The sequence below is a fragment of the Hydractinia symbiolongicarpus genome, chromosome 12 (genome assembly GCF_029227915.1).
Source record: "Hydractinia symbiolongicarpus strain clone_291-10 chromosome 12, HSymV2.1, whole genome shotgun sequence".
Classification (NCBI taxonomy): Eukaryota; Metazoa; Cnidaria; class Hydrozoa; order Anthoathecata; family Hydractiniidae; genus Hydractinia; species Hydractinia symbiolongicarpus.
The window spans coordinates 22,456,899-22,484,247 of NC_079886.1; the positions used below are offsets into that span (position 1 = coordinate 22,456,899).

General features: G+C 35.3%; 6 protein-coding genes across 6 annotated transcripts in view; 2 read left to right on the forward strand and 4 right to left on the reverse strand.

Moving 5' to 3' along the window:
- Positions 1-1,143: 1,143 nt before the first annotated feature.
- Positions 1,144-1,560, reverse strand: LOC130621393 (zinc finger protein 420-like). The gene has a single exon (XM_057436678.1). It carries the CDS (start codon positions 1,558-1,560, stop codon positions 1,144-1,146), a length of 417 nt encoding a protein of 138 aa, XP_057292661.1.
- Positions 1,561-4,744: 3,184 nt separating this feature from the next.
- On the forward strand, positions 4,745-10,144 carry LOC130622508 (GMP reductase 2-like). Its single transcript, XM_057437967.1, has 2 exons — positions 4,745-4,971; positions 8,888-10,144. Exon 2 carries the CDS (start codon positions 8,904-8,906, stop codon positions 9,945-9,947), a length of 1,044 nt encoding a protein of 347 aa, XP_057293950.1. The 5' UTR covers positions 4,745-4,971; positions 8,888-8,903; the 3' UTR covers positions 9,948-10,144.
- Positions 9,920-20,364, reverse strand: LOC130622505 (cullin-2-like). Its single transcript, XM_057437965.1, has 25 exons — positions 19,203-20,364; positions 19,009-19,111; positions 18,830-18,924; positions 18,525-18,621; positions 18,344-18,426; positions 18,177-18,235; positions 17,911-17,951; positions 17,493-17,603; positions 16,821-16,983; positions 16,422-16,546; positions 16,138-16,245; positions 15,929-15,991; positions 15,759-15,842; positions 15,601-15,645; positions 15,442-15,528; positions 14,640-14,786; positions 14,464-14,541; positions 14,281-14,347; positions 14,085-14,190; positions 13,636-13,732; positions 13,337-13,438; positions 13,105-13,158; positions 12,955-13,017; positions 12,648-12,698; positions 9,920-12,548 (listed from the first exon to the last, which is right to left on the reverse strand). The coding sequence occupies exons 1-25, from the start codon at positions 19,319-19,321 to the stop codon at positions 12,468-12,470; spliced, it is 2,229 nt and encodes a 742-aa protein (XP_057293948.1). The 5' UTR covers positions 19,322-20,364; the 3' UTR covers positions 9,920-12,467.
- A 525-nt stretch (positions 20,365-20,889) lies between these two features.
- Positions 20,890-21,347, reverse strand: LOC130622511 (V-type proton ATPase subunit G-like). The gene has a single exon (XM_057437970.1). The coding sequence runs from the start codon at positions 21,311-21,313 to the stop codon at positions 20,963-20,965; it is 351 nt and encodes a 116-aa protein (XP_057293953.1). The 5' UTR covers positions 21,314-21,347; the 3' UTR covers positions 20,890-20,962.
- Positions 21,348-23,665: 2,318 nt separating this feature from the next.
- Positions 23,666-24,814, forward strand: LOC130622509 (RWD domain-containing protein 3-like). Its single transcript, XM_057437968.1, has one exon. The coding sequence runs from the start codon at positions 23,886-23,888 to the stop codon at positions 24,675-24,677; it is 792 nt and encodes a 263-aa protein (XP_057293951.1). The 5' UTR covers positions 23,666-23,885; the 3' UTR covers positions 24,678-24,814.
- The window catches only part of LOC130622507 (sperm-associated antigen 16 protein-like), a 34,490-nt gene continuing 31,727 nt past the window's right edge, over positions 24,587-27,349 (reverse strand). The window contains exons 15-18 of the mRNA XM_057437966.1: positions 26,973-27,038; positions 26,313-26,498; positions 25,863-26,055; positions 24,587-25,500 (exon numbers count right to left, since the gene is read on the reverse strand). Of these exons, the coding sequence (XP_057293949.1) occupies positions 25,198-25,500; positions 25,863-26,055; positions 26,313-26,498; positions 26,973-27,038 (748 nt within the window). The 3' untranslated portion in view covers positions 24,587-25,197. The remainder of the gene's footprint in view (positions 25,501-25,862; positions 26,056-26,312; positions 26,499-26,972; positions 27,039-27,349) is intronic.

Here is a 27,349-nt window from a genome sequence, read left to right on the forward strand (position 1 = left end):
CCAGCTCTACGGGTTGTTCATCCCTTGAGACAAGATCGCTCTCGAGAATGGCAATGTTAACATCTCTGTCTTCGAGGGCTTGACGCTGCTCCTTGAGATCATCTTGTGATTTTTGGACACCTGCCCGGGCTAACCATTTGATATCCCCCACAGCCTTAGACTTTCTTGACTTTACGGTAATTTCGATGGCCCCTTCCAGCGTAACGAAGATGTCATGCGGATTTTTCCCTCTTCCAAGGGGGTCGGTGGCACCGACCCCCCCTTCAACCCCACAATTTCCTGCCTTGTTTTGGTTTCCTCCGTAAAATACTGAAAATTAGACTTGATATTAGCAATACCCAGAAAACGTTCAAGATCTGCCCTTTTGAAGAGGGGTTGATCTTGCTTGTCAAACAGGGTTCCAATGGCTCCTGCGGGTATTGCGTTGAAGAGGGTGAGTTGCGACGACATCTTTCTCTTATAGGCAACGTAGGCCGGAGGATTTCACCACGGTCACTCAAGGATTTTCCATGCCCTGGGGTGTTCGATTCTCATGTACAAGCAAGCGTGTTTTAATTTCCACACTGTTTAATTTTAATCTTATCCCAATCCTGTATTAGGTTTGTTTCCTCGTCTATCACTTTCATATCCGAGCGCTCGTGAGGAAACCAGAGGAACAAGGCCTTCTTCTTCTTCTAATGAGGCCCTTTCGAGGTAGGTGTGTTCCACCGTATAGTTGAACACAAAATTATGATGTTATATGTGAGCAGGTCATAGCGGATCAGATAATTATCATCCTGGTGAGCACCTCTTTATCGATAGCCCTAATTTTAAACTTGTGTGGAGGTAATATTTGTTTACATACTCTACAACATCTTATATCCATTTTATTGTTTGTGGTGACTATTTCGAGACATATAGGTTGCCTTGTGATATGTTTTCAATCGCCCACATAGTTTGAGTATTGGTGTTGTGCAGCCTTTTCGCCACCTGGGCAAGCGATGGGGCATCGCCATTTTCCTTATATTTTTGTGGTTTTTTATGATCAATATGCCACACCTTACCATAATTGTCCCAGGTCATACCCTCAGAAATGTGGGCTTCAATATGGGCACGCAGGGTAGCTTTATCGCAACCTAGGGACTCCTGGCAGCTGAGCTAGGTTTAGCTTCTTACACCACCGGTCAGATGCCCGGTAGGGTTGCAAATGGGGCAGATTGCTCTATGTTTTTGATGGTGGCAGATATTTCCACAACAGCATTCTTTGCACTCTGATCTTCGCATACCATGCTCGCCGCAGATGCTTCCACCTCTGCAGTCCTTACAGGTGGATCTCACCCTTTGATGGGGGCAAATCTGACTTCCTCCGCAGTCCCGGCATTGGGATATCCTTCTTTCATGACGGCAAATCTGGCTGCCCCTGCATTTTTTGCAGCGATACTCCACCCTTTCATGTTCACAATACCGACCTCCATTGCAATCTTTGCAATAGAGCCTCACCCTTTCATGTTCGCAAATATGAATTCTCCCACAATCTTTGCACTGATACCTACGCCTGCCATGGGGACACTTTGCACGCATCAGCATCTTGCGACTCGCCCGGCTCCATTCGACAAGTTTTCCTCCACCTCCTTCTCCGCGTTCTCTTTCTTTTTGCTCAAATACCGAGCTGTGTGAGAGAGGACCAGGAGCGGTGCAAGACATCTGCCGATGGTGCAGTACACCAAAATCCCAAGATCTGTCATAGAGTCTCGGATTATAGGATCTTCTTCGATATCCCTTCTCAGTTCCTCGACTTTGTCGATATCCACAAAGTTGTCAACCATGTTGGCATACAGATTGACCACGTGAGTAGACAGTGCCCTTGCAGTCTTTTACCCCTTTTCCCGGATCTCGCGATGTACGTACTCGGTATGTACTTTGTCGATGGCCTCATCAGGAGCCTTGTCAGCAAACCCCTCGGTACATTTCTTTGGTAAAAGGTGCCCCTTGCCCTTACGTAGGGCCTCCTTTAAAATTTGGCGTTTATCAATAGGCTTTTCAATATTTTCATATTCTGCAGAGGCGTTGTCGAATACTTGTGCAATATCGGATGACATCTTTATTACACGTCTGTATCGGAGGAAGCAAAATGCGACCAGAGCATAGGGTAGGATTATAGCGACTAGTGTGCACACCTCCATTTTTATTCCCTTAAACCACAAGCGGAAAAGTATGTACACCATCGTCATGTAGAACTCTTTTGTCGTAGAAGGTCGAAAGCTGGAGCTTGTTTTGTTCGTACGTGATCATACCCTGCTCATGTACCCGAAAACCTACGTTTTTGGCCATGTCCAAACCACCCTTCAGCGTACTCAGGTATCTACCCCAGGTCACAGCATTTTGTCTCTTTGACATGCCCTTACATGAGAATTTAGTACCCTCTTTACCCTCAACAAAGTAACGGCTAACGGCTTTAATAAACGGTTCCACATCGGCTAAGTTGTACTCATGCAACCAGTCCATCATGGTGACGCAGCCTCGCCTGTAAAACTCGGCGAAGAATGTTTCGTACTCCTCGCCGGATAGTGTGTTTCTCCCACCTAAACGGCTATAAAAATCCTCGTGAGTCACAGGTCCGACATGGTCCAACTTGTCGTGGCTCCTCAACCACTCGTATGGAAACATGAGCCTTTCAAGCTTACATTCCAACGACCTGCACCAACCGTCATAGCTTAGACCAGGAGCAAGGAAATTTTTGATATATAGAAATTTAAATCTCGAGGTAATAAGGAGCATGTAGTCATTATATTTTTTCGTCACCTTGGTCTTATCGCCTTGCGCGATCTCTTCGACAAAATACCGCTGGATAAGGTTAGTGTCGTACTTGCCCAAATTAAACCCTATTACAGCTACTTGATTTACCCACTCATCCCACAATCTCTTTTTGGAGAGCATTTCAAAGTTGTCGGGCTTCGAGTACATTCTCTCGACCTGTTTTATAATAAGGGTATGCCTATTTTCCAGCTCCTCCACAAACTGTTTAACCAAAACCTTGGGGTCCTCGTGCTCAATGAACGTCGGGCGACTATTCGAAATATCGGCAATACCAACACTTATCGGAACATGTCTCAAAAGGTATGTTAGATCGAATGTTTGCTAATAATTTAAAGGTGATAGGAGGGCTTCGAAATCAAATACCAGGTAGTGGTGATATGGTCTGAACTCCTTCTGAAAGTACCTCTTGATTTTAGGTGGTTTCTCACATTCCCAAGCTGTGACGAGGTCGCAGCCCTTTTTCCGTATCATCCTTTCCTTGGATAGGGTTGCGGTGTAATGAGTCTTGTGCGCCTTGGTTCTCCCGGATAAACAGGGACATCTGTGCCACTTACAACCATTGTACTCGTATATAGTCCTTGAAATAGGTTCATAGCCATCAACCTTCCATTCCTTTTTGCCATCACGGATAACACGTTCACCACCATGCCCACTTAGGCATGATGAATATGTCTTCCAGTTTGCTTTGACATGTATTCTATCCATTTCGATGCATCGTGGCTAAAACTCTCATCGTAAAAGACCTTCTCGGCTCTGCCCGGCATACGTTTGCCCTTTCCCCCTTTGCAAATGATCGTCGACTTGACAACCCGCATTCGCTCCTCTTATGCTGCGTGACGTGGTTGCTTTTGGTAAACAGTTGTTTGCATACCTCACATTCCTAATTCTGTTGGGCCAGTACGTCTAAATCCTTCATGTCGAAACAGTGCCCGTCCAGCATAGCAAGATTGATGCCATCCAAACCTTTTTGTATTGCTTTTGCCCATAGACGAGTCGCCATAGTGCTTTATCAGAGTTTGTCTTGGGTTCAAAGTCTTTGATGTTGATCCTGAATTGCTTGGCAACCCCCTCCAAATCAAACAGCCCCGTAGGCCTGACGTCCTTACGCTTGAGCTTAGGGTTCTCGTAGTACTCTCGGGCTAGGGCAAGGGCTGTTTTTGTTAGTACTACATCCGCCCTGTATTTCACAGCTAAGCATCTCCAGAAGTATAGGTTGTCCGTTTTGGCATCTTCACCATCCATGGCGTAGACGCACCTTTTTTTCGCAACCAACCCGGGAGAAGGCCGCATCCCAAAAGAGGTTCATGCTAACTTATCACCTTGATCTATACGTGATCTAAGACAATTTTTCCCTCATATGCTCCCGGAGTCTCGGTGGTCCTAACAGGTGGTAAATAAGCCTTAATCCAAAACTCGTGATCCTCCAGATCAAGGCGCTTCATTTCGCATTCTTCTATAAAAGGAACATAATCAGGGCAGACCAGTTTATATACGACAGTCTAATATTATATCTCACTTATTATAGAACACACATAATCGGGGAAAGCCAGCTTATGTATGACCTATAGTATGACAGTCAAATATTATTCAAGACTTATAGAACAAATATAGTCGGGACCGACCGCTTTTATATCATTCGTCATCACTTTTGACAAGCAGATAGCCCTGGTGGTAAAGTTGTTGTTGTTCTCAAATGAAACGAAATTGCGTGGCAAATACTAAATTTTAGGATTCGCAAGTTTAATAACTTTTCACCAAACTTAACTCCCGCAAAAACAATAATTAGGTTCATAATCGGACCATGCGTACATAATCCGGCCGTCCCGGTTGTAAACAGGCCGTTTACGCAATCTGGGCTAAACAGCGCGATGTCTGACTAGCACAGTGCCAAGTTAGGTAATTTACAGAACGAGAAGAATATTGCCCAAGATGGTGTAGAGGACAACACGGGCTGGAACAAAGAGATGTAAACAAGCTCAAGTATAAAGAATGCTGAATGTTGCTGTCTTACTCTCCTTCTTTATCTATCCAATCTCCCTCTCAACTACAATTTCTTCTGACCAACAAATCAATCAATTACGGGAAAAGATCTTTCAGCTAACTAATATTGTTTAGTTGGCTAGGGATTTTATTTCCTATTGCTGAAAAATCAAGGCTGAGATTAGTTTTCAAAAGGTTTGTTCATAATACACGCTATAATTTTGTCATATGTTTTTTTGGCTATCCATTAACTGACAATTAGGTTTTCTCTATTGATGAAAAACTGCTCAGCTAGCTAGCTAGGCCTATGGGTGGGTTACCATAATGCACCATCAGAGAAAAGGAAAAAGAGCAGTATATACTTTTTTATCAATAATTTTATTTTTTACGTTGACTCTTTCCAAGGTCTTTCTAATAGATTTCTAGCTGCTCTTTTATACACAAAGTGTTTCAAATGCACAGTTCAACAATTTGATAATCAAGGCTTATATCATAGTTGTTAGAATCTTATATATAGCCATCTGTGTTTAAGAGGCAAACTGCAACTGTTCATTTTTTATGGAACCAAAAAATGTTTCATGTGTTATTTCTTTGGTGTCATATCACAACGTCATTGCAATATGGAAACCAATGCAATATCTCATTAACTTACCAACAGGATGATAAAAAGCAATATTGCATTATCACCTAACAACTTTAGCTATGTTGCTATGATTGTGACACTATATTAGATCCTACATCCTACATTAGATGCTACAATTTGGATTATTTGGATGGTTCAATTGCCTGAGGTGGAGTGATCAGATTCACTTTAGAAGTGTGTATGATGTTATCAAATATATAAAATTTAGATATGGTTGTTGAATTGGTATACATTTTACAGACAAAGGTCTTTGAAAATATAAGTTTTGCTAATTAGGCCAAATTATGATAATGTTATTTGATGCTAAGACACTTACTGGTATGATTGACAAAGAGCATCCACTCACAAAATTGTTTTATTTTACTTCCCTCCCCCTTGTATGCACCTGTACGCTTTTAGTCTGCCTCTTGCCCCTAAGTATGTATACATACGTTATGGTTGCCCCAATCATATTTGCTAATTAGCTTTTCTGTAAATATGTTCCGAATATCAAACTGATTAATTGGTTAAAATCATATGTATCACACATCCGCCTGATAATCGTCATTATTATTATCATTATCATCATTATTAATTGTCTTGGTTCCTCGGTAAAAACACACCTATTAATAGAGAATATGTATTATGAAATAACTTTTCCATATAACACAATTTGTAAATTTGAGTAATGGATTAGGATGCTGTGTAAGAAAAGTAATCGATGCCAGGCAGCACAGAAAATGTCTGCTGGCAGTGATCATAACAAGATAATCACACTGAAATGCTTGCCCAAGGCAAAGTGGGTAATTACCACAGAGTCTGTCGGTCTGCCTGCCTGTCTTGATTGGAAGTAATAAAAACATTGCTGAAGCTATGCATAACTGCTTTGTTGTCTATACCTTAGGTCATATAGGTAATGTCAGCACCTCCTGCAATACCACCTAACTTTTTTATCCACTACTGATAAGTCTGATAAAAAAATTGAGTTACTTCTGATCTCTTTTCTGCAAATTCTGCAGAGCCACTTATCAATTTTAGGCCATACTTGGTTTCAACAATACTAATCATGACTTTAGAATTTCTCTTTTAGTCCCTTTTCCCCTTTTTAAACTCAAACCTTCAGAATAATATCATCTGCATAACTCCAATGGAGGCCTTGTTCAGACTTTCATCGACAGTATGTTGTCTAAGATTAAAATTACCAACAAAGGACAAAGTGCAGAAGGCTGGTGTAACGTTCACACACCAAGTAGATCATTAAGGTTCATCTCCCACCTAAAAACAAGTTGATTTTGCTTGAAAGTACTTGGATATTTATTAAGGAATCATTTTATTTCTTAAAAAATCTAAGTGGTTTTCCAGGTATTAAACTTAAAAGTTTGGCTAATTATGCAACATTATGAAACCATTAGTGTTATCAATGATAATAATATTATATAACCAAATATTAAGCAGATATTGCAGGACCGTTTGTTGAATATCAAGATTTATCCACTCGAGGTAAGTGGATAAATCTGATATTATACAATATATGCTTTTTTCTGCAGAGCCGTGCAGAAGGCCCATGAAAGGAAGTAATGATATAAACAAACCAATTCGATTTGATGATTCGAACGTTTTACGGAAGTCATTGCATTGCAAATTGAAAATACCAAAACAAGCGTGGAATATCGCGTCAGTTATTGCATGGTTGTACGGAACATTAATATTTATTGTATATGAAAAAGAGTTGTCAGTTTATAGTAATAACCATTATGTATATATGCACAAAATATTTAACTGAATAGCTGAAAATCATACACACTGACAAAATTATTTACTACAAAATTAGTAAATAATTTCATTCATAGTGAGCGAAACCAATCCAAAATTTTAAGAACCAATCAAGATTTTTCAAAAAAAATAAAATTCTTAGACAATTTCCAAGCTGTTTCATATTAAAAAAGTTTTCTCCAAATCCAAAAAATAGAGATTCTCTTTCTTAAAAACTTTTCCTGCTGTTCAAGTAAATGTTTTGTGCCACGCCCAGGAACAAACCCAAATTGCTTTTTTATCTATATTCCTTCTCCAAGAAACTTATCTATAACTCTTTTAATAACTATCATTATTGATTAAATTTAGAATGAAACAGATCAACATCAAACGACGTCAATCAACGAAAAGTAGGGGGATTCCCCCCTCCCCCTAACGGTTTTTTTTAATAATTCCTTATTGCTATGTTATATGGCTATGAAACTTACTGAGTTTCAATATTTATGTATTAGAAACCTGCATGCCAAATTTTTAGGTCCCATACCTTTCAGAGGCCATGATATTGGCCATTACTCGAAACTACCCCTAAAAATTTCTATGAAATCCTTATAATGGGGAAAATTTAATAACTCCTGTTAGGATTATCCTTAAAACTTGAAACTTACAACTTTGTTTTATTAAGAAGAATCATTTTGCGTAATTTAGCACGTGATTAATCCAATTCCCTGATTTTGTCGGATTTTACCCGAAAATCGAAAAAAAACGGATTTCCGGGCAATTTTTTTATCCGAAATATGTAAAAACCGGAAAATATGTTAAATAAACTCTGTTTGAACGTTCCGATAGAAAAAGTTAATTAATATTTCTTCCGGTTTTTATATATTTCTTATTCCATTTTGTCCCGATTTTCGAGTAAACGTTAACCAAATCGGGATTGTGATTACTAAATTACTAAATTTGCAATTATAAGGATTCAAAGGAAGCTAATATGATAGTTTCGAGTAATGTCTTATGCTCTGGCAAGTATTGGGTCTAAACATTTAAAAAGGCAATCGTTTGAACTTAGGGAAGGCGATACGAATATGAACCTGGCGCAGTCCTGTTCATTTCACCATTTCGCAGCTCATAAGTTGTAGACATTGTTAAGATTTCTCTTGATAACCGAGGTTGACCTTGAATTTAGGCCGTGATAAGGAAGCAAAAGATTGAACTAGGATTACTAGTAAAAATAACAGTAGTTTATTTCTTCACAGAACATCAAACGTCATACTCATTTTTTGCTTTTTTTATGTTATAAAAACGTTGTAAAAATCGGCCTTAAAATAAAGTGGCTGACCTTATTTATATCAATTATAATGATGTCATGCATAATTAACATAATTAGCAGAACTTAGTCTAAAGGATCTTTCCCACCTCTTTCATATGAAATCGTCAAATAAAACGAAAAAAAAGTCATCTTACTGTATATTAATTTTTTTAGTACATAAAATAAAAGACCGAGCCCTTTGTTGATAGCTTGTGGGGAGGTTATTGAGTTAATGATGCGTAAAGTTGATGTGTCCTATAGTACTTCCCGTTTTCATTGTGTGAATTTACTGTGGTTTTTAACGACAACAGTTTTTTGTCACAAACCCTTCAAGTGGTTATCTTGTTAGCTTTTTAAAAAAAAATGATGAATTGTAATATTCTTAGTTGAATTAAATATTATTTCTGAGTTACAGAATTTGTTTTGCTTAGATAACACAACGAGAGAATGCCTCGAGTTGACAACGAAATAAAACTTGACTTCAAAGACGTGTTGATCCGCCCGAAACGAAGCACAATAAAATCTAGAGCAGATGTGGATATTTCCCGCCAATTCGTCTACCGGCATTCAAAACGAACATTTCCAAATGATATGATACCGATTATAGCTGCTAATATGGATACAGTGGGTACGTTCGAAATGGCGGTCGTTCTTGCCAAGTACAAAATGTTAACCTGTGTCCAAAAGCATTACTCAGTGGAGCAATGGATTGAATTTGCAAACAGCCATCCTAACGTTATTCCATATGTTATTTGCACGAGCGGAATGAACGAGACTGATGAGGAAAAGCTAGGCAAGATAATCGAGGCTATTCCGTCAATTAACGCGATATGTATTGATGTTGCGAATGGTTATTCTGAACATTTTATTGCTTATGTGAAGAGAATCAGGGCTTGCTATCCCGAACATATTTTAATGGCGGGAAATGTTGTGACTGGGGAGATGATTGAACAGCTATTATTAGACGGAACTGACATCATTAAAGTTGGAATTGGACCTGGTTCGGTTTGCACCACACGTAAGAAAGCTGGCGTAGGTTACCCTCAAGTTAGCGCAGTCATGGAATGCGCAGATGCCGCTCATGGCTTGAACGGTCATATTGTGTCAGACGGGGGCTGTACATGTCCAGGTGACATTGCAAAAGCTTTCGGGGCTGGGGCTGATTTTGTAATGTTGGGTGGCATGCTTGCGGGACACGATGAGTCTGGAGGGGAATTGGTTGAACGTGATGGAAGACAAATGAAACTGTTTTACGGCATGAGTTCAGAGACTGCGATGAAAAAACACGCAGGAGGAGTGGCAGATTACAGAGCTTCGGAAGGGAAAACGGTTGAGATTCCTTATCGAGGGAAAGTGAAGAACACCGTTCAAGACGTTCTGGGAGGAGTGCGATCCGCATGCACGTATGTTGGTGCTATGAAGTTACGAGAATTATCAAGAAGAACGACATTTATTCGTGTGACACAACAAGTCAATCAGATATTTTCATGAATGTAAAAAAAGAAAAAAAGAGAAATAATATAATGGAAGAGAAATATAAATATAAAAAAGTTAGAGATATAACAATTATAATTGGTCGTGATGTAGTTATGTAGAGAAAAATATTACGTTCCTTCTGTAATAATCTGATCTGTAATTAATAAGAAATTTGAATTTTCTTTGTGAATACGATAAAATCGCTTTTTCGACTCAAGTAAAAATGCTAGCTTTCCAATACAATATAAATCCGCAACACTGGGGATGATTCGACTTTTTAATAATATTAATAAAGATTTATCCCATGCAAAGTAAAAGCCTTGTCCCTTGAATCCACCAGAACAGATGAGTGCTATTGCTTTTAAATTATAAGACATTGCTACGACGCTATCCGTGTCTATTAAAATTGTTGAGCTATCACTTAGAAATAATGTACAGCATTTTTTTTATCCACATCGCAATAACCTAGAATTTTAATGAATACAACTTATTCGTGTTCATTAAAACAGTTTCTAAAAGCATACCGACATAATACAGCGAAGACTTCTATCGGTTTCAGTGAACACAAGTTTTACGGGCTCACTTCGTTCATCTAAAATGATTGAAATTGGTCGTGATTTTTGTCATCTTTTTCAGTCATTACGTAAACGTATTTTACATTTTCCCTAAAAGAAACTTGATCAGAATTTCTTACGCTAAAAATTACCACTCGTAACCACAAATAGCGGCAAATAAAAAACGCCTCGCAAATAAACGCCATCCGAAAATATTTCTTATTTAAACGCCACCATGCGTATTGGCGCAAATATTGCAGCTGGTAGTTTTATTGAACAACAAGAAGCCCTGGGGGCTCTAAGAATTTCCGCTCGCTACCAAAATATTTGAAGACAACCTGCTTATTCGTTGTGTTATCGTGCCAAACATTCGAAGAGGTTTGGTACATGAAACTCTGAAGATAAAGCACACAAGTGACATTATATCTTACAAAAAACGAAAACAAAACGAAACGTGTCATAATAAACTCACATTTTAAAAGAAATTGCTAACAAAAAATACAGCCTAACATTCATGGTTGAAAGTCTTGCGATTGAAACTTTTATGGTCTTAAACTGAATTTTGTTGACAAAAAATCAAAATTTTGATGTGACCATCATGTTGAGCATACTTTTTTTATTAACTGTGACAATTTTTGTCGAAAATAAAGTAGTTTTAATTCTTGGACCAATTTTGGCCTAAAATGACATTTAAGGTGGCAAAAATCAAAATTTTCATGTCACCATCATGTTCAGCATACTTTTTTTGTTAACTGTGCCAAATTTTGTCGAAAACAAATACCAATTTTGGCCTGAAACGTCATTTAGATGACTTCCAAGTACTTAGGGAGTTTGAGTACGAAGTTTAAATCTGTGACGTTGCAATTGACCATTTGAGACAGGGTTAGTTAGTTAGTCAGTTATACCTACACACAAGAAATCCCAGGGTCGATTTTTTCTCAAAAAATGCTCCGAAAAAAAAACGACGGTTTTAAAGAATTTCCTACGCCTTCGGGCACGGAAATTCAACAATAAAAATAATTTTTTTTCCCAGATATAGATAACAATTCTAAAATGCTCAAGTATGTTTCTAGACGCAAGAAAAAGTTCAACGACCATCCACAACGTACGTACATAAGCAGGGGTGGAGAATTTAAAACGCGTACATTTGTTTGAGAAGGGGAGAGGGTGTAGAATCTGCACATGCACGAATTAGCAACAAAATATAGGGCGAGATAAATGGAAATAACGATTGGTGGGGATTAATAAAAGACGAAATGATTAACGTTGGATTATCGGAATTGCACTTAGTATTGTGCGCAGCGGTACAATTTTAAATACATCAATCGGAGAAAAAGCGAGTTTTTATATGATGTATAAAAAATCGCTCTACCCAGGATGGGAGAATAAAGGACGTATTTTGTGTAGGAAATGTATTGTACAGTAGAAAACAACAGTTGCAAATATTAGCTTTACAATAATACACTGATGAAGCTGATCTGTAAGTCTTAAACAAAAAAATATTTTACGTAAATTAAAGGGAATCCTGTTGAAAGTTTTTATACCTACCATAAGGAAGTTAATTTTCGCAAATAAATTTTATTGGAAAACCCCTTTCTTAAAAACGATTTATGCTAATTCGCACATCGGCAAATGTATTGGAATTCACCCGCCGCTGCTCTCAGCTGCCACATTCGACGCACGAAAATTAAATCCCTTCAGATATTAATGTGACCAATTAAGTTCAGATAAATAATCTTTAAAAAGTCACAAGGAAAGCATATAAAATAGAAATCTCCCAGAAGACCATATATTAAAAATCCTATTCAACGAACAACAGCAAATAAATAATAGTCATCGCTTGAAAGAACATACAAGACCATCAACAACCCATACTTTGGAAAAGTAACACTTGTTATTTCAGAAGTAGAATGATACTCAGTCATCTACCACGCAGAGTTTATTTGGGTATATTTGCACTCCAATCACGTGAGCGGTAAGTTCAAGCAACATAACTGTACTCATCTCTCGCTCCCTTCACTCGTTCAAGATAATTCTTTTCGATTAATGCCTCAATACATTTCTAAAAAAACAGTTTTAAAAAATATTGCTAGCTATGGATAAGTACAGTGAAGAAGTAGCACTTAACAAAACAAAAGTTAACATAAGCCAATTATTTTACCTTCACTAATTGAGTGGTGGGTGAAAATTTTGTTCGGGACTGATCGATCACCTAATAATAACAACGAATCAGGACTAACTAAACTTCGCTTATAAAGTTCGCTTAAACAGTGATGTACAGTTTCGATAAAGTTTATTTGGTTTGGCGAAGAGAAGGTGGCCACTATTCGAATCTCAAATTCGCAAATCAATTTTCTTGTAGATCGTTTCTCAGCTCAACATCTTTAAAAAAGCAAAAGCAACAGCAACAGCAACAACAACAACAACACAACAACAACAAAAACACAACAACAACAAAAACACACTACCTCTTGTATTAAAATATTATGTTTAAGTATTTTTCGAGCTTTCATTATACGCACGATTGCAGCCTAAACAGTTAAAATAAAAACAAACAATGCTTACAAAAATTTTATGTATACAAAGTAGTTTCAACGGGTGACTTTTAATAAACTGACCTGTGTGTACATTTTCCTATCCTCATCTACAGATGTATGAGTTTGTTCTACCTCCTAAAGAAAAGCATTACACCTGCCAAGTTAGATGCTACATAGTCAGAAGTTCTGGCGCTGTTTTAATTTTTCATGTGATGTATCGTTAGCACCACCATAAAAACGCGAGTCGAAGTTACAGAATTAAGAGTGCATGGCTTGCTGAACTAGACGCATAATGATCGGGTTATTATAATACCTGCGGAGTTTCTTTTTGTACGGCAGCTGTAATTTTGAATTTCGTTCTTTTATTTGCGAAGTTTTTATTTAGAAGAAATGAACATTTGCTTAAATCTTCAACCTAAAATGTATAAATTTAAAAATTGAACAATGAATAAAGATATTAACAGAACAACACGTACAGAAAATAAGAGTTCCCGCTCACTTCAAAAAATGAAGCTAGTTTTCACGGTAGCCGCAGTAGGTTGTTTTTAATTTGTTTTGAAATAGTTTTAGCGTTGCTCAAAAAAGAAAGCAAATAAGATATTGAGTACATACGTCAGGAGTTTCATTCTGAAGAAGTTTTACATCAACTACTGACTGTAGCGTCCGTCGTAGTTCTTTCTCTTCAAGCTGACACTGGTTAGACATGTCACTGGTAAACAAAAAATAAACAAAACATTAGTTAACAATAAGGACTAATCGTTGTCACTAAAATAGACCTTATCTTCTCAATAATAGGTAGTCTATTATTGAGGAGATGAGGCTAATTCACAGGCTTCTAAATTAGCAGATGCATCCTCTCATTTATCATGAAATACTGTAACTTCAGATTTCAACAACTGAAACGGGCCAAACCATTTAGCAAAAGAATGAAAGGCTAGCAATAAATCCAATTAACAAATAAAACGTTATAGACTAAAAATAAAACACCCTGTGATTTCAAGGGGTCTTCCGACAAACCAGCAACGTTTTAGCGCATTTGTATACATAAAAAGCAACCTTACTTGTAAGATAATTTGCAGTTTTCATTAAATAGAAGCAAAACAACCATTTGATATGTTGTGCACGTGACAATGTACGGTTTCTTTAGGTACGTTAACTTGATCTCAGCTGCACATAACCAATAAGAAAAAGAAAAAGATGAAGATCAGAATAGGGAAATTTATCGAAGCATAGGATTGAATATCATATTTTACTCACCAGTGGACAGATGTTGTAACCAGGACAGCTTTCTTCCATTAAACATATTGTTATAGAACGTTTCAAACTAAAACAAAATAATAAATAAAGAATAAATGAACAAACAAAAACATCACAGGAAGTAAGAAAAACAAAGGATTTAATGAAGTAACAGAAGAAGTTAAATTTTAAAATAGAACACACCATTTGAACACTTTTGCAAAGTTCCTGCGGAAAAGCTATTTTTGGAATTGCGGTTTGACCAAGGGGCCATGCACCCGACTAAAATAAAAAGTGACGTGGTTTATTTATACACATTCAGCACAGAAACACCGAATACAATAACAGTAAACAAATGTTGAAGTTTAAAGCATACCTACCTGAAGTACTAGCAGAGAGAAATTGATTCCCAATTGCGCATTACTCGTGTCCAGAAATTTAGAAAATTTAGAATTAAGATCTTTGCTGATAGCTACGTCAGTAAACATGCGGTGGACTTTATTCGTGTACTCATAACCACAGGCAAGCTAAGAGAAAGGTTAAATAATAAAAATTAGATATAAATATACAAATAAAAAATATATGAATCCGTATTATTTACTTAGACTTAAATTTTCATTAAAAATTCAACTTTGGGCACATATTTCTTAATTATTCTTGCAACACAATTTTCTTTTCTAAAGAATCCGGAAAGTAACAACCCTCCACAGCAAGGTAGAAACCCTTTACAGCAAGATAACAGCCCTCCACAGCAAGGCAACGACCCTCCACAGCAAAGTAACCCTTCCACAGCAAGGTAACAACCCTCAACATAACACACTCTCCTTTCAGCATTATATACGCAATAATACATGCGAAGTGTTCCATTTGTTTTGTTATTAGACGCAAAAAAGTCGATTAAACAAATCAAAAATTTGGGGAAAGTCAAAGAATCTGATATAAAAGTCTAGCACTTTTTTAAACCGTGTCATCTTCAAAGAGTTTGTACAAGTGCAGTGTCGATAATCCGGCCACAAATTTATAGCTTTATATTAGTTTGTTGAAAAAATTAAGGGACTTCAGGGTTAAAAGAAGAGTTACCAATAGTCAAGCCTTTCCACAATAAACAATTTTATGAGATTTAAGTAATAGCCCAGATGCTTTAAAAGTAAACGCCCTTTTAAACCAAATTATGACAATTACTTTAAGTTTTGTGATCATTCCCTCTTCAGAATCCATGGAGGCTGACAAACCATGTATCAAACGTTTCGCCAGCAACTTAGAATAAAACTAAACACAAGAAAATACCACATTCAATACACCATTACGCAAGTAGGTTCGAATGAGTTTCCAGTTACCTACCTTTTGAAAAACATCTTTATCATCTAAATATTTGAATATAGTGATCTAAAACCAAGGGAAGAATCAACATGGTATCAAGCAAATAATAAATCAATCTTCCAAGGGAATAAAAAAACAAACAGACAGTAAACAATAAACAATTAACAAGACTAACATACCACGTTATTTAACTTATCGTCAATTTCTCCATCCGGAAGATTTTTTGTACTTTTTTTAAGCAATGTGTCACAGTATTTTGCAAGCTATGAATAAGTAAAATAAGTTTCACATCATAGCAGTAAAATGTGCTATGACAACTAATCACGCATAGACAGGAACAAAATCTTACTAATTCAGGGGCTCTGCAAGGTCTCTTGGGATCAAACCTATGATTGACAATTTTTGTGCACGCCTGGAAAAAAAGAACAATGGTTTAACTCCAAACAAACCAATCAACAATAATTTGTTATGTTTATCATGAACTAAGTTAACTTAAGCAAGATCTAGTCATAAATATATGGAGAAAATGTCTTCATTTTATGTGGTGTTGAGCTATACCTTGTCTCTGCTTCCAAAAAATGCTTGATCGTTATTAAACGTTTTCTCAATTAACTCCGTGTATTCTTTATGTAACTGCAACAACACGTTCACGAACTGACCTGTTTCCTACATAACAAAAATTCCCACCATAGATTGAAATGCTTTTCAGCAATGCTAAACAACTATATTCTACATCACCATATAAGTAGTATATAATAGTATCAACATATATAATCACCATATGTGGTATATAGTATCAGCGTATAAACACTATATAATATAGTCTGTGAAGAAACACTTACGTTTTCGCCATGCATAGATTTAACTCTACTCAGACCAGTTTCAGCGATATACTCCTCAAATTCTTGTAACATTTCTTGAAAACCTCTTGGTATCGGTTTCAGCAATTTGTACATTCGTAATAGATCTAATTAGGCAGAATAGACCGTATGACACAATGTGATGGAGAGAGAGAGAGAAGGAAAAGGAGGGAGCAAAAAAAATCTTTCCATATTCCCATTTAAGTTTAGGAAAAACATTCTGTAAGCCTTGCAGAATTTTTTTTTTAAATTATGGGAAATAACATATAGGTTTTAGCTGTAAATAACGTTTTTTCAAGTTTGATTTAATAGAATTAAAAGCAAAAATCAACTTATACCCTTCACAATTTTTACTAAGACGAAAGACAGAACTATACAAACCTGTTGTTTGTCTGTCCTTTACCATCTGTTTACATTCTGCGGTCAATAATCCTTGATGATCTTGAACCAGTCTTGTCTGTGCAACTTTGATCAATTTGTCAAACGTGGTCAAATGTAAAAAACGGCGAACTCTTAAATTTTCCTCTGCGAGTCGTGTGTCAACCTAAAAACAAGAGGTAGGTAATTACATGCAAAAGTTGCATAAAAACAAACTCTGGTGCAGCGTTTACAGAAAAACCTAACTAAATTCGAGAAAATTGGAATTCCACATCACAGTAAAAAAGAGCGATTGTTTACGTTTCACTTTAGGTTAAACTTAAATTCAGGGTTAGCAATTCTAAGCACATGCACTAATCGAAGAATGCTTCACTGTGGGCGGTCAAGTGTTTTACATGGTATTCTTACACTGGTTTGACATTTAACTTTGGTTAACATGACCAAAGTGAATTGTTGTCACAAAAGAGAAACACTGTGGGCCAGTTTGGGTAACTTTGCGTCACATGTAAATGCTTCCCTTGTACTGATTAAGATTAAAATATGAGAGCTTGGAGATATTGCTTGGAGAAGGTTCCAATCTTTTGTTTTTACTATTCAAGTTACAACTTACTAGTTCGGTTGATCCTCTATACCGTCTGTGAGTTACTTTAAACTAGAGCTAAAAGAATTACCTACCTTTTGCATATATTGAGAACAATTACAAGTTTCTAAAAACTGGTTAGCTTCACTTGCATAAAAATCAGAAGTTTCGGTGAGCAGTGGTTCTTCGAATGCTGTTTGATACAACTAAAAAAAAAACAAATCATATTAACTGTCAGTTTTTATTGATGCTGCTCACTGAAATAGATTTTTTTTTAAATTTCTGATGACAAGGATGCAACAGTGGAGACTTTTAAAGGCAGCCTTGTGTGTATAATTATAATACACGCTTTATATCAATATAAGGCTTATGTTTAAAAAAACCCTTGTTTTTTTGTGTTAAAAAAAGATATAACGTATATTAAACAAAAAATTGATAGCAAGAATGTCGTTTTAAACACAACTTTAAGGAATTAAAAAATCTCCAAATTTGCACATTCTAAAAATAACCCACCTTTAGAGGGTTTCCTTTACGTTCGTATTCTTGCACATCAACTAAAATATAATGTAAACATCAATTCCCAACCTTCTGACCCTTGTTTCACTGTATTTCACCAGGTTCGGTATATTAAGACATCCTGATTTCAATATGTCTCAAAAAGTTTGTTTTTTCGAGCTAGCCAAAAAATTGCAAAGGTCAGTTGGAAAACAGCAAATAAATATTTTCAACTCAAAATATGAGTTTTTTTTTTAAATTTAGCTTATATAAAAAAAACATACTAAAAGAACTGATAACTCCATGTACAATTCTTTCTGGTGGTCTTTCACCTTTTCGATCTCTAAACACATTGTGTTAAATATGTTATAAACATAGTAAAATCTGACAATCTGAAAAGAAACAACATCACTGACAAAATACAAAGAAACAGAAAATTATTTATCACTACCTTTCTATTTCACTTAATAAAGCGCTTATCAGCATATCTTGTAGAGGCTCAATTACTTCAGCCTTCCATGTTTCTAATGCTAGCTATAAAACAAGAAAAAATTTGACAGTTAATAATTTACAAATTGTATCTTTTAAAAACTCAATTTATCTCAGTCTATTGTTAGAAACGCTGTGTATACCTGTCCAATTTCCATGACATCATTCTCTGCTACTGAAATTTGAATATGTTCTACATAGTCATGTTTCTTTTGAAATGCATAATGATCATTTAAATACCTAAAGGCAACACAAAATCGAATAATTCTATAGTTATCTCTCACATTCAGCTTTTTCAGGAAAAACCTGCAATAGCAAGCATTTACACAGAATCATTTTAGTGTGTCAAAATACACAGCTTGACCAAAACAACACACAAAAAGCCTGTGTTACTTTTGCTATACCAAAATCTTCTAATCCATTACTCAGACATCAACAGTAAGCTTACCTATACAGCAAGTTAATGTAAATTGTGCCTGTTTTATAATGTGTCCAATGATCATAATAATCTTTCAATAGATTCTTGCTGTAGAAATTTATTTTCTAGATGATAACAAAGTATTTTAGAACGTTTTTTCTTTGCTTGAGAGATTAAAAAGAATTAATATATAATTATAATTTACTCACAGTATAAATATCTTTTGTATGTTCCTCGAAAAATGTTTTTGTAGCTTTGTACAAACGCTCATCAAGTCCATCACCATTAGCAACACAGATGGAATAAACATCTCTGCAATTTGATGTCAAAGAAGACTTATTATTCAATAGCATTTACATAAAATAAAATAAAAATTTTACTTTCTAAAACATTGAAAAGATACGAAAAACGTTCATTCCATTCAGGCCGGGATACTTTGGACCAAGTTAATACAGCTTGCAAAGTACCCTTAATCTTTTGCCACGTGTTTTCAAAATCTACTTTCACTGGACGTAACGACATTTTTGTTATTGATGACAACAGTTATTGTCATATATTCATCTTATGTTTGTTAATCATATTTTTGTATCTATATAAAAGATACATGTTTACGGAGTTGGATTTAAAACAGAAGGTAAGAAATGGCTAAGCTAAACAGTGCAAGTTATCATTCTTTATAACATTTGGAAAAAAGTTTATAATTATTGAAATAGAGCTATGGGAATTAGAAAAAAAGGGAACTTTATATCAATTTCTTTTGCAGCAAAAACCACAGCTATTTTGGGTTCATACAATAACATAATCTTGTAAACAAATTTTAGCTTTAGACAATGTATGCAGGGCATTTGGTTACCTTGAGGGGAATTAATTTTTGCAGGAATTAATTTTTGCATTTTATTTTTTTATCTCAGAAAAGGATTTTCTCCTTCTGATTTTCCTAGCACTAATAAAATATACGTAAATTTCAACCTCTGTAGTCTTATGTTTATCGTGTTTATGTCTCATATATAAAAGTCCTTAAAACCTTTATAAATTGAGAGAAACTTTAAAATTATCTTGCATTATCTTTGCGAAAATACATTTCCTTAAAAATGAAATTAGCTACAGATTTCAAACTTCGCTATCACTACCTTATTCCAGGAAATTAATGATGCTTAAAATTAATGTAAATCTCCAAAATACAAGTTTATAAATTAAATATCCCTGATTAAAGTGTAACATGAATATCAAGGACATTAAAAATTAATTAAAAACTTGTACTTAAAGTTTAAAATATACTGTCCTAGCAATTAAAATATTAAACTCGCATTCTTTTTCTTTTTGATTGAACACAGATACAACTCATATTGAAGAAAAGAAAACCTAGTTGTCAGTTGAACTTTTGTCTTGTGAATTTCCTTGTTCATTTTAATTTAGTGCTATTTGTACGTTAGTTCAGCCAAATTAAATTCTTTTGTTCTTTCTGAAGTTGGCATTTGCAGTAATTTTTTTGATGTAAATTTCATGATCATTGATTTCCTAGGATAAGGCACTTCCCAGAAAATTCAATAAAAGTCATTTCACTTTTGTATCAGCCTAAGTTCGAAAACAATAAATTGTGGGATAAATTTTATATGGACAGTCAACTATATATATTTATTTGTTCTGCAAGGTAATGAGAGATTATGTTTCTGCGCAAGTTAAGGCAGGGGTACATGTTTTAAAACTCATATGCTTAATGATAGATTTATATAGAAAAATTTATGCTCACAACATAAAACAAAATTTCAAAAATGTGCTTCTAAATATTGTTAACATTCGCATTTTCAAATAATAAAAGAGAACAGATATTGAATTTAAAAGGAATCAATTTATAATAGCAAATCAAATGTTGATGATGTGTATTTATAAAAACAATAAAAATCAAACAGTACTAACCATAACATACTCTAAGGAAAAGCAGTTTTTGCTTGAAAGAAGAATAGTTGTCAATACAAATAGTCATTTTAAATCAGTTTTTAGGAAGGAAGAAAAACAATGTGCCTGCTGAAAAGAGCTTTGAAAACATAAATCCTTGCAAATGTCTTTAATGGCAATATTTACTACACAACTTTAAAAAAAAAGATTATATAGAAATTTAATTTTAGGAGTATATCACGTGGTTACAACAAATTCTAAAACAACTTAAGATGCTCTAAAATTTTCATGGATTTCTGGCTTGATATCGTTGACCAATTCCAACATTCTGGAAATAACTTTTCCTTTATTTATCTCCACTTGTTCTCCCATGGTTAGAAGTTTGCCATTAGTTTCTTCATTGATTCTTTGTTGGAAATCATCTTGGCCCATTTCACTTTGTTGTTTTTCCCTAAATTTTTGCTCGCATTCATTTCTGAACTGCTCAATTTCTGCAATAGCCTCTTCTTTTGCTTGCTTCAGTCTTTTAGTCTTTCTCTTTCTTGCCTCTGAAACAAGATCTGCAGCTTTTTTCTCAGCTGCTAACAAACGTTGGATGCCCTGTGTTTTTTGAGCCATCTTTATTAAACCTAGAAAAAATGTTTATATTCATCTTCACATCACAAAATGGTACTGTAAGTAGCAAGAAGCATGCCATGCAGTCTAAAAAGAACGGGCAAACCCATGGATTTTTCCACGGGCCACCCACTAGTCTCTTTAATAATAGCCGTTTTCCGTCTGTTTGTCTGCCATGTCCTGTTACGGAAACATGAAATGCGATATATAAAAGACTGGCAACCCTGTGGATTTTTTTCACTAGTTTGTTATATATTTATATACTCTACAAACTCTTTTATTGCTACAAATGTTGATTATAAATGTCAGAATAAAAATGTTAGGCTATGGAAGAAAAAAGAGTTTTTCCTCTTGAAGTAATAGTAACATTTCTTAAACAGGCTATTTTTCAGATTTTGGAATTCATTTTGTAACTTAATCTTGTGTTGAAATACAAATTTGTCCTCAAAATATATATATTATAATAATACACTGTGTTGTCTGTCAACATGTCACCTTTTTACAATTTCTTCAATTGAAAATTTCGATTGATAAAAAAGAAGTTATTAAAGATTTAGAACTAAAGCTAAATTGGCCAATGTAAGAAATCCTAAGATTTCTGTAGCTAAAATGGCAGCTTTTTATCCCGGTCGGCACTCAGCATTTGAAGAAATGATTTCTAAAGTATGATTAAAATATTTAAGCTCACATCTGCAATTATTTGTCAGTGGTAAAGGGGAAGTTCATAAGACTTCACAATCCAATTGCACATGCAATTGGATTGTGAAGATGAGGCAACATGAGGCCTGTGTAAGAAGTGTTATGTTGTACGGTAGTGAGAGATGGGCAGTGAAGCAGGAAGATCTTGAGCGTTTAGAAAGGAATGATATGAGAATGGTTAGGTGGATGTGTAACGCCAGTCTGAGAGACAGAAAGAGTTCAGATGAGCGAAGAAGCAGGCTAAGTATCTGTAGAATTAAAGATGTTATCCAAATAAGAAGATTGAATTGGCTGGGGCACTTGGAAAGAATGGAGGGGGATAATTGGGAAAGAAAGTGTGGAGACATGATAGTTCCTGGGGCAAAGCCCAGAGGCAGACCAGGGAAAACTTGGCAGGTTATAAGGACAGACTTGATACAAAGGAAGTTGAGTTTAGATCTAACACAGTCTAGATCAGCTTGGAAGAGGGTCATTAATATGCCCCTTCCAAACCATGCTAGCCGAGAATGATGATGATGATAAAGTAAAATTTATCAAAAACCATCAAAAACAGTTTTTTTAAGAACTTCGCTACAACATAGTAAGTTTATTTTAATTTTTATAGTTTTTTGAGTCAATAGTATTTGCTTTGCTTTTTTTTCCTGGGCATTGTTCAGGTCTATGCAGGTTTTTTCGGGCAAATACTTTTATATAATTTTTAAAACGCAGAACTCGCCCAAAGATGTCCGCACTTTTTATGGCTTATGTGGGTTATCGACTTCCTGTGTTTTTCTAAAGCATGCCTGAGGAGACAAAAGCGCTGTTTTGCATTTCAGGAATAATTCAGGCTAGTTCAGGAATAATTCAGGCAATTTCAGTGGTTATCAGCGAAAAAGCAAATTTTATTAAAAACATAGCCCAGGCTTAACCTCATATACGAGTGTTTTCAGCACCACTGCTAAAGCTGGCATAAGAGGGTGCTGATAAGCGGCAGATGACCACATATATAAGGGCAAGTTTGAGGAACTTTTCGAATTAAATTGGTGGATATCCTCCGAAATCACCCGCTCTATCTCGAACTCCCTCAAAGCATTCCCGAAATGCAAATTTCTTGTACCATGCAATGCGGACAGTTGAAAGAGACACTTGAAGAAAAAGGAGTTACAAGTTATCTAGCTAGCTACCTCTGGCCGACAAGTGAAAGTATCCAAAAACAGTTTGGCTATTATATCTAGAAGCAAGCTAAAAACTAGCTCAACAAAACTCTTAATGCGTCCAGTAGCTTTTTTTAGTGACTGTTTTATTTTTAATTTCAGGCACTCATTGGGGTGTTTCGGACTAATATTTTTTTAAAAAAAAAAAACAAACTCGCCTGCATTTTTCACGGCGCATGCCCTCGTTTTAATAGCCCTACAGCACAGAGGCCTTTGCGATTCTCTCCTGGTAACAACAGAGCACACTCCTTGAAATAAGTGAGGTTAATCATAAGATATATTACAGCTACAGTAGATACATAAAGGAAGCTAGCTACTAGGTTAGCAGCTACGTAGCCTCCTAGGTAGAGCTAACCTAGCCTAGCTACACAGCCAGTTAGCAGCTTAGCAATAAAGCTGGATATAATAACTAGCATTGAAAATGCTACACAATTTTCAGAATATAAAAGACTATAATATTATTCTAGGCGCAAGTTAGTGTTGTATGTTAAAAGTACAAAAAAGCGCAAGCAAAACAAGAACTTGCGTTTAAAATAATCTTTGACGAATAATTGACCGCCATCTTTGATTTCTCCGAAGAAAAAATGCTGATGATGTTATTTTTGGTCTCACTCCCATACCATGAAATATCTGTTCGGCAAAATAACTGAAAATAATAAACAAACTTTTTTTAAATTTCAAAAATGGCGGATGTTGTTCTGAATGATCTTTTGCTTTTGCAAAGTTATTTTTGTAAACCAGGTGAGTTTTCTGTTAACAGAAGCATGGAAAGTATAAATGCATCAGACGAAACAAATTTTATCATAACTTTAATGTTAGAAATCCAAAAAGATGATATTGTTGAAATTCAATTTAATGTAACTTCGTTTGAACTACAGAATTGTTTTGCTGATGCAAATCATCTTTGTTTAAAGTCTACCACAGGATATATTTCAAGGAGGATATTACAAAACTTTAAAGAAGTTGTTATGGATTATCAGAGGTTACTATGTGATAATGGAGACCTTTCATTGTTTAATTTATTAACATGGATACCTGACAAACTAAATAACTACATTAAAGAAAAAATTGAAAGAGGTAACAGTAAAACGAGTTGTTTTGAAAGTGAAAAATTTAGTACGGCTTTACTAACAATTGACCATATACGATCACGTTCCAGATACTTAAAATTTATGAAGAATACATCTCAAAACCTGCAAATTGGTTTAGAACTAATTTATTATCAAACACGGATTTTTCTGATCGTCTTTGGTTTATCTTTATCTGTCAAGGAATATATAAAACTTCAAAGGACAAGTTTGGTAGATGTTGATAACAGTGGAAAACCTTGCAAAGAAAAAATGTTAAAAGTCGTTGAAATAAGAGAGAGAAAAACTTTACCCTCATCATTTACTGGATTGAACTGCATGGAAGTAACTAATATTGAAGAGCTTAGAAATAAGTTTAAGAATTTTTCGTTTTTGCATATGGCTTAAAGTTTAAAGGCTACGCTTTCCTTCTAACTATATATAACTGTTCTATTTCCATAACTTCATTTCGTCCATAAGAAAGGTAAGGAAAAAGTCTCATTTGTTAACTGGTACTTTTGTAAAAATATATATTTCGACAATTATTTTAAACGTTGTTACTATCTACCTCAAACTACCTTATTCATAATGTATGGGCAAGATTTAGAAACAAACAAACACGCACAAAGATGCTATTTGAGTTCCCAGGTACGTGAAAATTTGAAACACGCGAAACACATGTTTAGGACCTAAAATAATACGCGAAAATTAATGCGTTTGAAGTAATCAATTAGTAGTATTGTAGACTTGACTTAAACAGACAATACTATGAAACTGTTAATTTCGTGGAATTCTTCTTACTTTATTAAAAGCTGGAAAAAATTGAGCAATTTTGAATAAAAACTTGCTATTAATAAATGCTATATGTAAAAAATGAAAAAACAGCATTCGTTTAAAAAGTTGCACGAGACAGTTGCCGATCGTAGCTTTATGACCATACTTTGACAGTCGAGTCTGAGCTACCTGAAACCATGTATTCACCATTTCGATCGAACAATACTGTCTGTACGGCATCGTCATGAGGGGAAAGAGGCGTGATGTGACCTGTACTGATCTCGTATATCTTGGCAACACCATCATTCGAGGCAGCAGCTACTACCGATGAACCTGGATCAAACGCCACTCGATTAACAGGATGAGGGCCCATGTCGATAGTTGTCGAGACAGACGAGTTTCTGATATCCCAAAGTTTGACAACGCCATACGCATCGCAAGAAGCTAACGAGTCTCCCTAAAAAGCAATTGATAAGAGATACCCCTTTAAAGCACACTGGTACACATTAAAACGCTTTGCTTTAACGTAAAATTTAATACAATCCAAATACACAAATTCACCATGCGTTAACAGAAGAATTGTTTGAAATACGCAGAATTTAATAGAAACTTTTGCATTTATTTATTTTTTAAAAGTATATTTATTAAAATGAGGAAACAATTGCTAAAAAGACATTCCCACGTACATCAGATGCCCCACTACCCTTCGTATGGCCCAATTGAAAGTTGAATTTTTGTATGTAAAAATTGTAAAAATATCTAATTAAAACGCCACTAGTTACACATTGCAAAATCGACAGTACCAACGTAAAGACTTACTTGCGTATTAAATGTAACATGATTAATTGAATGTACGTGACCATGCAAAGTTTGAGCCGACAAGCCCGTTCGAGCATCCCATATAGCGATAGTTTTGTCAGCCGAGCACGTGCATAACGTATTGGAGAAGGGAAGGAATTCAATGCTATTTACAGAATCAGTGTGACCACGAAGTGAGCTTCGACAACGTAAGCTAAAGAAAAGAGAAAATCGAAAATTGTAAATTGTTGAATTAAGGAATGCTGACAGCAGAATCAAAAAACACCAAATCAAATTAAGTAACTTCGCATAGCTATTGTTTTGCTTGTACCCCTTTTGCGTAAATTTTTTTTACAGACTTTGAAATTATAAAATTATAGTTTTAAAGTCTGAAAATTTTCTTTTTTTAAAATGATTTTTCTTACATGTAGGAAAGAAGGAAATTGAGTGCAAAAACGTCTGTTCCTTTACCTGTTTAGATCCCATATTTTTGAAGTACCATCCATTGCACATGTTGCAACAAAATCTCCACCACTGTGCCAACTACATCCCCACACAGGATGGGTGTGGCCATCAAATGAAACAACGCATCGCTCTTCGGCGAAATCCCATATTTTCACTGTCGTATCACCAGATGTTGTTACCAGTTTTGTACCCCTTAATAAAAATATTGATCACTGGCATTTAATATAGAGAAACTTAAAATGCGAATATACGTCCAACCCTTAAGGAAAAAATTTCATTGGCAGTATAATTACCATTCGAGAACTTAATTTTCTCATTTTATGCCATTAAGAAAAGGCTTTTTTGAAAGATATTTAATAACATTTTTATGTTATCGCGGAAATTAATACCCTGAATTCCATTTTTTTCGATCCGCGAAAATATCTTTCCGCGCAAATTAGCACTATTAATTATATACCATCATATATTCCCAAACCAAGTTGGCAAATATTTATAATATGCTTGTATGATTGCAAAATTTTTCGTTTTGAACTTGCATACTTACTCGCTGCCAGTGTCATAACATCAAAAATTAATCACCCTACTAAAAAAAGTTTGTGCAAAAAAGAATGTGGAATAAAAGATTGCAAATTATGAAACATAAAACAAATCTTTTTAAAGCCTTACAGGGGGTTAAAGTCACAATCGGACAACCAGTCTGTGTGTCCTTCACCTGTCATCACAACGTCACCCCTAAAAAAGAACATTATAATTAATATATAGTATATAGTATATTCAAGGTTATATACAAAGAAAATCAGAACTCAAATTTGGTTATTCCCGATTTATTCCCCTTTATTCCCCTTCTTTTTTTGCTTTCTGATACGATAATTTTATTTTATTGAGCGAATGTTAGACACTAACGTAGAGACGCAAATCCTGTTGCCTTGACTGCTTGAAACTCATACGTTTGAGTGTAATATATATGAAAGTTTATTGTTTGGCTTTATTTATATGAAGTTTCTTACAGCGGCAATTGTTAACCACCACACTTGTTCCTGAAA